This window comes from Paramormyrops kingsleyae, chromosome 18 (genome assembly GCF_048594095.1).
Source record: "Paramormyrops kingsleyae isolate MSU_618 chromosome 18, PKINGS_0.4, whole genome shotgun sequence".
In the NCBI taxonomy this organism is placed as follows: Eukaryota; Metazoa; Chordata; class Actinopteri; order Osteoglossiformes; family Mormyridae; genus Paramormyrops; species Paramormyrops kingsleyae.
The window spans coordinates 24,208,701-24,221,831 of record NC_132814.1 but is presented as its reverse complement, the minus strand read 5'-3'; the positions used below and the strand labels follow the sequence as shown (position 1 = coordinate 24,221,831).

At 40.1% G+C, this 13,131-nt stretch overlaps 1 protein-coding gene across 1 annotated transcript; it reads left to right on the top strand.

Moving 5' to 3' along the window:
• The first annotated feature begins 2,694 nt into the window (after positions 1–2,694).
• On the top strand, positions 2,695–10,714 carry LOC111855215 (uncharacterized). Its single transcript, XM_023834019.2, has 9 exons — positions 2,695–2,846; positions 3,936–4,049; positions 6,507–8,186; positions 8,280–8,379; positions 8,499–8,647; positions 8,852–8,964; positions 9,887–9,976; positions 10,075–10,197; positions 10,315–10,714. The coding sequence occupies exons 1-9, from the start codon at positions 2,780–2,782 to the stop codon at positions 10,486–10,488; spliced, it is 2,610 nt and encodes an 869-aa protein (XP_023689787.1). The 5' UTR covers positions 2,695–2,779; the 3' UTR covers positions 10,489–10,714.
• The last annotated feature ends 2,417 nt before the right edge of the window (positions 10,715–13,131 follow it).

Sequence of the window (13,131 nt, the reverse complement as noted above, 5' to 3'; positions counted from 1 at the left end):
TTTTTTACAATTAGTTACATTCCACAAAGATTTTAAGTTGCCCACACTAGATCATGGCTGTAGGCTTTCCTATGTTCAGCTAGGAATATCACAGCAGTTAAAATATATATCTCATTCTGTTGTTTATTGCTTGCTATTGGCAAATTGTGTCTGATTGCTTGTATTTAATTCCTTCTTGCTAAACAGACAAAACAGTACAATTATTTTTACAATTTCACAGATTTAGTTTTACCCTAAAGTAAGCCATCAAATAGCACTAAATAAGAAGGGTAAGTAGAATCAGCTCAATTTATGTAACCTAATTCAGCATAAGAAATGGAACTAAGGAAAGTGAGTGTTATTGTTTTCATTAGATTTATATTAACAGCAACAATAAAAATTTAGGCTGCATACCTGCCAAAAACTGATAAAATGAAAACCATATGTCAAATAATAACGTGATTTGGGTTAATTTTCGGAAGAAAAACCACAAACCCCATCACTTTGATCCAAAACATACTCCCTCTCTACAATAATAGACAATCTGACCTATGTAACTAATCTGACCTATGATAAACTCTTTATTTTAATTCTAGACAATGGAATAATATGCTAAAGGAAGCTGCAAGATCTCATGGGGATAAAGGGATTGCCAAAATCAGCAGGGCAGGGAGATTTAAACAACACTGCAGAAGGCATTAAGGGAACAGGAATGAAGGCTTCTTGAGGGAACAGGAATGAAGGCTTCTTAAGGGAACATGAAGAGAGAGGAAACTGAATTAGAACTGGATCAAGGATCAAAGCGTAAGAGTAAGGTAGCCAACCTGTGCCCAGGTCTTATGGAAACTCTTTCAGGACTGTTGCAGAAGTATTTCTGTTGGTTACATCTGTACACTGGGTGTAAAAATACCAAGAGTCTGCAATGCTGTCATTGAAGAAAGAGCGGCTATTTTGAAGAATCTAAAATTTGAAGAAAATTTTGAATTGTTGAAAATTTCTGTAGGTGATTGTGCAATATTCAATATGTATGACTTTATTACCTCAAGGCCTCTTACTATGGGATGAAATACAAAGCTAAACTTGATTTGGTGCCATTGGAAATGACAGCATTGTATTCCCTGGACAGATCTGTCATTTGTTCTGGCTATCTAAGCCATACTCGTCCCACTTTCCCACACTTTCGGAATCAATGACCTTTATGATGTTCCTGGGAAGTTTGCAATTAGTTCCACAGAATACGTTGAGATGACAGATGGTTGTGTTTATAGCCTCCATCTTTACCCTCTTTTGCTGTCTGTTGTGCGGCTCCAATTTTGGGTTGATTTTGGGTCTGTCATGGTCAAGATTTTCAGGTGTAGATTTTCATCCATATAATGCTTTTATGAAATAGTAATATAATCCAACAAAGATCAAACAGAGTAACAATTACATATAGAGTTGTCCTGTTCTCAAAGTTAAGCCTCATCAATTCAACCACCTCTCTGCTGTTACTAAACACTGCTGCTTCAGCAATTTGTCTCAAAATTTGATCAGATCCAGATATTCACCTAAACAACATGTGTGCAAAGGTTGAAAAAGATTTGTAATATACCTTTTGAGTTAGGCCTATTGCGTTAATGGGATCAAAGGCCTGAAACACCCCTTTTGAGTTAGGCCTATTGCGTTAATTGGATCAAAGGCCTGAAACACCCCTTATTAGTTAGGCCTATTGCGTTAATGGGATCAAAGGCCTGAAACACCTCCTTTTTGCTATCACTATGCAGCATTGCTTCAATTTCTGGGGGTATCTGTCTCAAAATTATATTACTTTCAGGTTTGTCACCCATATAATGTATGTAAAAAGTCTGCAAAAAGATCCATAAAAAACATTTTGAGTTGTGTTCACAAAACTAATTGCCTTCTACAGCTCCCATGTCCTTCCTCATCCATATTTTTTTGTGAAGCAGTAACAAGCTCCATCAAATAGGCTATTTTTAACTTCTCACATTCACAAGGTCAAAAGTCATCTGCTTTCACCCTCCCCTTTGCTGCCAATTTTGGAGAGATCTGTCTCAGTATTTATACTGTTCCAGGTTGTCACCCATACAATGAACATAATCTGACGTTTTACGAAAGAAGCAGTGATGGGAAGATGAGTTGACATCCAGTGACTTGGCAGAATCCTGCAATATTTAGACAATTTTATTTATTCATAGTGATCAATCATTATCTGTAATAAAAAAAACAAACCTGAAATTTGGTGGAATTGTCCTTTAAATATCCTGAGAGGTTTATCGAAAAACGTTTTACGTGAATTTGGTACTTTAAAGTTGTTGAAGGTACAGCTATAATTAAGGCGTTTTAGAACGACTCTATGGAGCAAGTGAGCCCGTATGAGACGGCTTATCAGAAAACGGTGCAGGAAGTGCTTTAGATTGCTGTAACATATCTCGAACTTTGGTATGTCTTAATTTTCTCGAAAGAATCCAGTAAAATAGAACCGTAAAATATTGTGCGTGCATGCCATAATTTTATTATAGTGTTAGGCCTAAATATTTATTCGTATAGATAAGTTTTTACTTTAAACTAATAATACAGTTTATTAGACTAAGTTTTAGACTAACCCATTCGGCACGCAATAATAAACTGCTGGATGTTTCAGTATAAGGAACTCATGTCCTTCCCTAACGCTTGCGTGTCTTTATGGGGGGGGAGGGGGTCAGGGAGGTTTAAAACGGAAAGATGATGTGCGATACAAGCATCTATAGAGCGAGACATCGACTTGGCTGCGTTTCATATCCATGTCTGTCTGTGAGCGACAATGGCAGAGCCTCGTGTTCAGATCGAGTCTTTACATTTCTCTGTTGGCATTTTAACCATCTCCGGAGGTAGGATATATACAGCCTTGTTATATACATCATCTGCTTACCTGCTTGTTAATGCGTTCTGATGAATGTATGAAACATGATGTAGCTTATACAGTAATGTATTACTCCATTTGGATTAGACTGATAAACTCACATCTTGTAAAGAGGAGGGAATAAAGTATTGTGTCGAATAGTTGTAAGTAAATTAGTATAAATACATCGAAATGTGTTCATTTAAAATATGTTTTAATCCGGTAGATAGAATAGTTTATAACTGTTGGGAAAATGATGTTTAGCTAAGTGGAATGTATTCCGTTTAATGCACGTACCCTGACTATACATAGTTTTGGCTACAGATAAGTAAATGTAAAGTCATAAAAAGTAATTGCAGGTGTGTCATAGAGACTGTGTACCGTTACATTCAGCCGTCTAACAACAGTTTATCCTAATCAGGTTTCCGGGGAGCTAAAGTTACGGAAATTAATTAAGTGATCAATAAATTCTATTTGGATAAGGGTGTGGATTCCTTTAAATATTATAACTTGCAGTTGTGGTTAGATAGAATCATATACTGCAAAATAATATGGGAGAATGCAATGAAATTACTCTGTCTTCATCTGAGTAGTTGTAGTTTCTAAAATGTAGCAACATTCATATTTATATTTGTACAGATGTAGTTCTAAATTTATTATCCAACATTCATAACTTAATAAAATTAAACTTTGTTACTGTTTAAGCATTTTTAAGACAGTTTGAAACAATATATAGGCTTACTTATATTGAAAATGTATAGAATCATATTGTTGTTTTGTAAATGAACCATTGCATGAAGGATGTAAATACATTTGCACTGCACTATAAATACAAAAATGATGTTTCATCGTAACTGAAGCAGAATGTAAAAGCAATATTCTATAATAATATTCAGTAGCCTAATGAATAGGACAAATTGGTAGAGAAAATGGATGGATGGTTGAATAAAACATACTAATATTCTCCAAGACTCCACCAGTAAAAGTTTAATGAGTTTTATATTTTATTATTATTATTATTATTTAAACATAAAAGGGAAAAAATATGAGTAGTGAGACTTTTGTTTGTACATTTTAGGTTCATTGCTGCTTATGGTAAACGGCTATGCTGACGCACCTGGAAAAGAGCTCATTCCTGACACAGCCCTTGGAGTACTGCTTCTTATCATCGCTTCCTTATTGGCTTACACAGGTACAACATTCTAACTAATAACTGAGGAACTGGGCGATGCAACATTAACTGTTAAGGAGGAGGATTTCACTGGTTAGGTAACAGCGCGTTTAGCAAGTCCGCTAACTGGAGGCGGCCGCTCTGCACGGAAGCCTCTTACTTCCAGGGTCGTGGCTTTGACTTTCGCCGCTGGCTCTGCGTGTGTAAAGTTCGCTTTTCTTTCCTTTATCTGTGTGGGTTTTCCTCCAGGTAACTCTGGGTTTCTTCTGAATTCCAAAAACATGTTGTTAGGTGAATTGTTGCCTCTAAATTGTTCTTTGTGTGCAACTGTGAGTTTGTGTCCTACGGTGAAATGGTATTCTGTCCAGGGTGTTCCCTGCCTTGGCTGATTTGCATCTTGGGATAGTATCCAGACATTCTGTAAGCCTGTACTGGGCAAGTGCTGTAGGACATGTGGAAGGATATTAACAATTAGATACACTTTCTCACACATCCAGCTTATATCAGACCTGAAATGTATGAATGTATCAGAGGATTGTGTACAAATGTATTAGGAAATTGCAGCTTTGTAAGTCTGTAAAATGTATACTAGCTGTATTATGAAACATGCTGTCTGCCTTACATAAGACATGGTGTCAGCCTAACATCTGTTTTTCTAACACATAGAGTCCTAAAACAATATCCTTGGTTATATACAATGGCCAATGTTTTGTTTAATATAAATGTCATTGGAGCCATGTATATACTATTCATTTTATAAAGAAGAATTCCCTCATGTACTTTATACAGCCTATTCTTTGAGTGAGACATCTGAAAAGCTGGTATAAACCACAAGCAGAACTTGTGGTTTAGTTTCAGAACTAAGAAATATTGGCTTGCAAATGACAACATGTTCTATTCTGTGTTTGAAAGTAGCATATTACCATGTAAAGCCAGGCTGAATAATAAAATGAGAAAAATTATACACGCAGTCAAGAAATGAACTAAAGACTTTACACGCCTAAAAAGCTTTTCTGTAGTTACTGTACAACAGGAGATCTACCCATAATGCAATGGGGGGGGGCTCTTAGGTAAAAGAGTGAACAAAGTATGGATGTAGCCTGGATGCCAGTCCATCACAGAGTACATGCAGTGTAAAGATGCCAGTTCCCCTAACTGCACGTCTGTCAGTGTCCATCACAGAGTACATGCAGTGTAAAGATGCCAGTTCCCCTAACTGCACGTCTGTCAGTGTCCATCACAGAGTACATGCAGTGTAAAGATGCCAGTTCCCCTAACTGCACGTCTGTCAGTGTCCATCACAGAGTACATGCAGTGTAAAGATGCCAGTTCCCCTAACTGCACGTCTGTCAGTGTCCATCACAGAGTACATGCAGTGTAAAGATGCCAGTTCCCCTAACTGCACGTCTGTCAGTGTCCATCACAGAGTACATGCAGTGTAAAGATGCCAGTTCCCCTAACTGCACGTCTGTCAGTGTCCATCACAGAGTACATGCAGTGTAAAGATGTCAGTTCCCCTAACTGCACGTCTGCCAGTGATGCGCCAGTGTGAAACTCGTGAAGCTTGCTTTTTGGGTGAGGGTTTCAGTGGCAACATTTGCCGGTGCTGATTAGCAGAATTATGCCATTTTTTATTCTCTGTGGAAAACAAAAGATTGATCAATGAATTTAATAATGAATTAAAAACATGTTACAAGCCGTATCAATCCGTATCACAGGCTAGATCTGGCCTGTGGGCTGGAACTTTGAGATTAAGCTTTAGTAGTGAAGGGGCCGTCAAAATGGGTGATTGTTCAATGGAATCATTCTATTATTTTAGTATTTTTATCTTTACCTCTGTCGATGGTAACTTTTAATATGGACTGAAGACTAAATATTGGCCAGCAGGATTGACCTAGATTGACGCATCAGACCAATTCTGATATCTTGATTTGTAACGAACATTGGCCAATACCGATGTTAATCGATATATCATATGTCTCTGACACGTTTAAACTGTAGGAGAAAACACATGCAACACAGGAAGAAAATACAAGCACAGAGTGTGTGAGGGGGGGTGGGGGGTGGGGGAGAGGTGTGGCCAATTTTACTGGCCTATACCAGGAAATGACCATGATTTTTTTTTAAGGCTGATGTATATATACATTGAGGGTAACACTTTACTTGACGGGGCACAAATACTTAGTAGTAATTCAGTTACCAAAGTATAAGTCATGAACAAATGTAGTTGCTATTGAGATAAAAGATGCATCACGATTCATTAATGATGAACAAATATGACATCAGTATGTAACTAACATTTAGTTTGTGATTAATTAATACATAAGTAATACCATAATACTATATTATTTCTGCCCCCTCAAGTACAGTGTTAACCGTACGATTCTAAATCCCACTCTACAAAATAGTCTGTCAGCTTAATCTGTCGTTTACCAGTGAACTAACTCTTCTCCATCTCTGTTCTCCTCTGTTTTTCAGGAGTGCGACGCAGCCTATCTCACACCCCACTTTCCGCCGCTCTCTGCCTGACTGTTTCGGCACTGTGGTTTGGTTTAGGGTTTTTGCACATTTTGGTTGGAGCAGGAGTGGTGAAAGACGCTCTTGGGTTCAGGACAGCCCTGGTGCCTGGGTTGGCAGCCTTTAGTCTAGCGCTGCTCATTTTAGGGGTGGTGGGAATCCTACAAAAAGAGGTGGTTCTTTCCATAATTGCTTTTGCTATCAGCCTAGCATCTGCCCACCAGATTGCTTCATTGTTCGACGCTCACTTCGGCCTGCAGGCCACAGCCGCAAACTATCTTCTGGTGTGTTGTGTCGGGGCCTACTTTGGCAGCGGGCGGCTTCTGTCATATATCACCAAGGGCAAGATACAACCTCCTGGTACACAGCTCCAGAAGAAGAGCAAGCTAACGTCAGCCCAGGTTCAGGAGCGAAATGACGCCGTGCTAATTGGACTTGTGATGAACCTGCTTTCGGCCAGTGTGCTGGCCTGCCCGCTTCTGGGCGTGGTGCCGGAGCTTTCCAAAAGCCTGGTGTCATGGTTATGGACAGCAGGTGTCTTCCAGCTGGGCGTGAGCATCCTGTCCTTCCGGGCCATGGACACCTTAGCAGCTACATTTTATGGTTTTGCTGCGATCCTGAAGTTTGCAGAGGGCTACAGTATCCTATTAAACAGCTTCGGTTACGTGTTGTCCTTTCCAGCACCCCTCCCTATAGTGTTCTCTCTGTTATTTCTCACCTTAGCCATATTTAGCATTCAGAAGAGTCTTATGGATGGTATGTACCAGCTCTTTTATATGGTTTACTGTATCTCTGTTGCCGCTTCGCCAAGGGGCTTTTTCCAGGGCGGTCCGCAAGGCGTGCAGGCCGCCATCTTTATTGCGTCTGCCGTAATGCTCTTGGTAAACCTGCACAATATGGTCTCCCCATGGGGGCTGCCCACGGGCCAGGGCCTACTGAAGACTCTTCTGAAGAGTAGTAATCATTTTGTCCTGCGGGCCCAAGACAAGGATCAGCACGCCCCAAGTCTGGGCTACTCCAAGTATGCTGATGCAGAAGTCCTGGCCTATGCCTGCAGTGCACTTTCAGCCTTCGCTATAATGGCAACTGTGGGTCAACAAGGACCACTACACGTGATGATCCTCCCCTGGGTTGTCATATGTGGTGGTTTCCTGCAGCTTCTTTGTGGCTCAGTGGCGTTTGCTCGGGGGAAGACACTGGAGAGCACTGCATTCATCCTGTACGGGATCTTGTGGACAGTGTGGGGGATGATACGCTACGCTGGTCTCTACGGCAAAGAACGTGGCTTTAACGTGGCCACTGGCATCATCTGCTTTATGGTATTTAACTGCTTCGTGACACTTGGTACCCTATTCCTCAGCAAAGCCTGGTTTGCGTTCGCTTTCACTTTCCAGCTTATTCTGATCAGCTTCCTGCTAGATGCAGTGAATGCCTTGCCGCATGGCTATGACACTGCGGTCGCTCTTATCTTTGGCACGGTCAGCTTTTACTGCTTTGTAGCACACCTGTTCAACAGCAACTTTCAGAAGCCGCAGATGCCACTGGGTGGTCCGTTTATCAAGCTAAGTGGCTTTGAGGGTGACAGGGACAGTTGTCCACATGTACCAGCAAGAAAGGCCACATCTGTGCAGAAGATAGCAGGTAACAAAATAATAATAACAATAATGATAATGATAAGATTGTCAATCCATTAAAAAATTCCTTTTGTATAACGATTTGTGTTTCCATTTGCAGATATTTTAAAAAATGGTGGCACGTGCGGGATGCCTACGGACACAGTTTATGTGCTTGTGGCAACTTGCAATCGCCCTGATGCAGTGGAGAAGGCTTACAAGTAAGTCCTCTTGTCTGGCCACTGCAAAGTAAAACGGCTCCAGCTAATGATTATCTTTAGCAGGTCAGTCCGCGCAGATTTCAGTATGTTTTGGTTCATGGATACACCAATCTTTGCAGAATCAAGGTGCATGCCCAGGATCGTCCGATGTCTCTGTGGATCTCCAGTATAAAGCAGCTTGAGCCAGCAAAACACCTCATCAACCCAGTGCTCTGGGACTTCATGGAGGCTGCCTGGCCTTCCTCCATTAGCATTGTCATCCCTCGAGGTTGGTGAGACTTACATTATTGGGCACAAGTTAAGTAAACTCTGATTTCAAGGTATCACTTCAATGATATTCACTGTACTAGATTTTGCAGAATAAATCCTGAAGGTAGCAAGATAAGTAATTATTGTAATAACATTAAGCCTTTGAAAATGAAATTAAAGAAGATTTCTTGTCATTGTTACTGTTTGGATTCTGTGTCTATAGGTCCCTGGATGGATTTCTTAGGTCTGGGAGAATCTCAGAAGTACATTGGGACTCCACAGAGCATTGCTATCCGAAATCCAGACTGTACCGTTGCCACACATCTCATGGATCTGGTAGGGCTGGCCAACGTGTAATGTGCCATGTCAAAGTTTCTGAACTAAAGGCCCAACAATTACACTTAATAGGCACTTTCCCACCTCATGAACATTTTTCAGGAACTAGGAACTTCAGTCAAGTTCCCTCTGCAGGAACTCAGTTCAATTGTAGTTCCTCAGAGGGAGTCGCTGAAGATTTTTAAGTCCCTGCCCTGGAGTATGTACTTTAAGCCTGAACAGGAACTACTGGGAGGGGATTTTAACAATAAACTTTCTAAATTGGTTGCCCACAAGCACCAACACTAACTTGGAATTTATGCTGAAGTGCAGGGAAATAATGAAGTAATGGAGCAAGAATCAAGCAGATGGAATTATTTTGGTATCTCAGTTACATTCAGTGCATTAATTAATACCTTTTTTGCTTGAATCTCCATATTTCTGCATTGAAAAATTTGATCAATAACCAGTATATTTCTGTCTAATATCACCAGTGCCAGTGGTGAAACCTGCCAGCACTTTACACAATTAGTGGGATAACGTAACATCATTTTTTTTATTCTGTGGAAAACAAAAGATCAATTTGCTGGCCAGATTTAATAATCAATTATAAACATGTTGCAGGCTGTACAAATAAAAGTAGAATATTGTGTCCCATTTTGACTACGGGATGGGATTTTTCCTGTATTCTGGACCATGCAGTCGATCCTCCCAATAACTAACAACTAAAAAAACATCTTGTTCATCCTCCATTTTGAGGTGTGGGTGTATTTCCTAAGGGATTACATGTGAAAGTGGCACGTAAATGGCCAGGAACTGCAAAAGTTCTCGGCCCAGGAATTCTGGGAACTAGGTCCCTGAACTTTGGTGGAAAAGTGTCTAATCAAGTGCATTTCTTCGGTTTTTCATAACCTTGTCAAAACACTTTGGATTCAATTTGCAGGTGGGGCCGATTGCTACAATGTCTGCAAATCCAACTGGAGAGGCGGATACGACACATCACAATCAGGTTTATGCGAAGTTGGGGAACAAAGTAAGGACACACTGCATGTGCACTGCCTTTATGCAGTTTGTTTGTTTGTGCTCCTGTGTGTCCTGTGAAGATTGCATTTTTCAGTGTGTTTTCAACAGGTAGATGGAGTACTGTGTGATGGACCTTCTCCGGAGAACATTGCTTCCACAGTGGTAGACTGCACCAAAATCGAAAGTGGGAAAATTGGTTTCTTCAGAGTGGGCGTCATTCCAAAGTCACAGGTATTGTTGCTGTTTTGAGTTAAATAACCATATAACCTAAACGTTACAGTATCTTTATAACAAGCGTATAACCCACACGCATGGTGACCAGACCTAACCCTCCTTGGAATCTCAAAGGTGCTGCAGATCTTTGCGGAGGTGCAGAAGAAGCATATGGTGGGCCAGGTGAACCCCACCTTTATGCCAGATGTTCCAGAACTCACCGTGGAGATGGAGCCTAAGCTGAGCCATCCAGCACCGGGCACCATACATACACTGGGCCAAGTAAAAGAAGAGGATGAGCCGATATGATGCAAACTGTTGACTTACAACACTGCAAATTTCTATTAAACATTTACATAATGTTGTAGCCCCCAAATTTTATAACCTTGTGACAATCTCATTCTACTAATCTATGATTACTGATCATAATACTTGTGCTGTGTGTTTTCTGCTTGCATAATCTTTTTAAGAACAATCCTGCACTATAGTAAGAAGAAAATAACAAAAATCAATAAATATCAGCTTGATACAATGACTACCTGCGTGATCTATCTCTGTGTACTCTAAAAAATATATATATATATATGGCAGTGGTTACAAAAAAACCATCACATTGATTATATTAATTAACTCTTTTATTACTAGAGCTGGTTATGAAAGTGCAAAGCTGCAGCAGTGTCCTGAAGAGACTTACTGCTCGTAGTGAACCAGTGGCCTCCATGTTCAGGATTTGCAATATCTGTCAGAATGACTTCAATTTTTAGAAAACTTACGCCATAGTCTGTGACACAGGGATCTATGCCAGATACGACTAATAACACACAGAATAATTACATACAGAAATACACTATATGGAAAATAGTATTGGGACACTTGACCCTAACACCCACAGGAACTTTTATGACATCACATGCTAAATTCATAGACATCAGTACGGAGTTGGTCCCCCTTTGCAGCTGTAACAGTTGCCACTCTTACGGAAAGGCTTTCCCAAACCATTTTTTATTTCCTCTTAGAATACTAGTGTACTGCAATTGTGTGTACTTCCTTTAATTCTCTCACCAGTACAGGATAAAGTGGAAGATATTACAAAATGCATGACCGCATCAGCCCATGCAGCCATTTATTACAATTAAATAAGAAGAGGAGAAGAGGGTGGTCATTAATAAATCATTTAGCTCCGTATTCAAACAAATATTCCTAAATGATGAATGTCCAGTGCTTCCACACCACTAAACATCCACTTCAAAGACAATTTTCTGCAATGCTCACATCTGTTTACACTTTCCTTTAAGCTTTGAAGGATTAGCAAGAATGTATTTTATGGAAAGCATATCACAAGAAGAGCAGATAGCATAGATTGTCTCAGACAGGGTGAAATCAGGAGAAGGGACCACGCGCTCAGTTCACTTCAACCTTATTACCAATTGTTTGTGGACAAAATGCTCAGCAACCCTAATGCCTAGTCCCTGTTCTAACCCCGTTAATAGAAATCTGGTATTTTTCTTCCTCCTCATTGCATCTCGAAACCTGCCCCCTCTGTACTGCTTCTCCCCAGGCCAGAGTCATCTACCTGAATTTTATTAATCCCAGAGGTGACTTTTTTGTTGCCCGGCAGCATTTAAAAAATGAACCCGAATACAGCTGTTTCCCTTCAAGGAAGAAATAACATTAACATGTATAACAGAGTTAAATGAGGTAAAGCATGAAAGGTGCTAAATTTAGCGCTAGTGGAACAATACTAAGATGATGCAAAGAGAGTTCTTTTTGGCATTCCTCCCGGAAAAAGTCGAAGGCAGACCTTTGTAAAGCAGCCTGTCACTGCAGGCAGCATGGAGGGCTCGCCACTGCTCAACGTCCTCGATTGCCTGTTGACTCTGCAAGCCAATCAACAGCTGTCTCATCTCAACTGGATAATGCAACATCAAGGTACTCGTAGAGTCTTTGCTGTCACCCTGGATCTGCTCCCCCCTCTCCACATTCACTGCCCACTATGGGGCCTAAGGCTAACATGGAAGTATTGTTGCAACATTCAAGTATGCAACTGCTGTTTGTCAGCAGCCAAAGGCAAATTGTAAATTGTTACCTAAGTACAAGAAACAGGTGAAGTCATTTCCACGGTCACAGTAACTCAAGCCTTTCCAGTCAGGGCCACTTAAACACATATGCAAATTTATAAATAATACAAAACTGTTGGACATCTTAAATTAAAATTTTGTATTATACTACACCAAAATTTTATTACCATAAGTGAGTGTTTTTGTGTGTGAACAAGGAATTTACTTTAAATGTTCACTTGTTTGAGAGTTCAATATTGTTTTTCTAAAATTATTTTGCTATGTTTGAGTCTCATGAGTTCCCTGGTAAATTACTAGCTCACCCATAGATCAGTGAGTTTTTGTATATAAATATGTGTACGTTTGCCATTCAGTTATGGACCAATAACAATTACAAACATTCAAACACATGGCAGTGCTCTGCAAAGGAAGTTCCAGGGCAACTTCCTCTTTCCGCAGAATGCAAAGGAAGGCGATGAAAAGATATCAAACTCAAATGAAAAACTTAAAAAATATACACAAAAAAGCTACACATGGGCCAAACCCCGAATTGCAAAACATTTTAATGTTCTCAACAGCACATAGACTTTTGCGCACAAGAAGCCTGCATAAGTGAATGTCCCCATTTCCAGTTTTTCCCCCAGCAGTTCACTGCATCAGCGATCAGTGATGAGCAAACAGTGACACAGGTCTAGGGTGTGCCATTTTTAGGTATTGCTAATTATCTGACCAATAATTGTTGTCAGACCATTAATAGTATAATATTTTGCAATTTGGGGTTTGGTCAAATGTTCTTTTCTGCCCAGCTGCGTATTGCCATGATCTGACATAAGTAGACATTCATGCATTATCCATCATTAGCCTAAAAATATTCAGTTATTTCCCCTAATGACCC

Excerpts from the sequence above, each read along its gene's own strand:
- LOC111855215 (XM_023834019.2), top strand. The coding sequence starts at position 2,780 with ATGGCAGAGCCTCGTGTTCAGATCGAGTCTTTACATTTCTCTGTTGGC. Across the intron at positions 8,187-8,279 it reads ATCTGTGCAGAAGATAGCAG|ATATTTTAAAAAATGGTGGC; the intron begins GTAACAAAATAA and ends TTCCATTTGCAG. Across the intron at positions 8,648-8,851 it reads TAGCATTGTCATCCCTCGAG|GTCCCTGGATGGATTTCTTA; the intron begins GTTGGTGAGACT and ends CTGTGTCTATAG.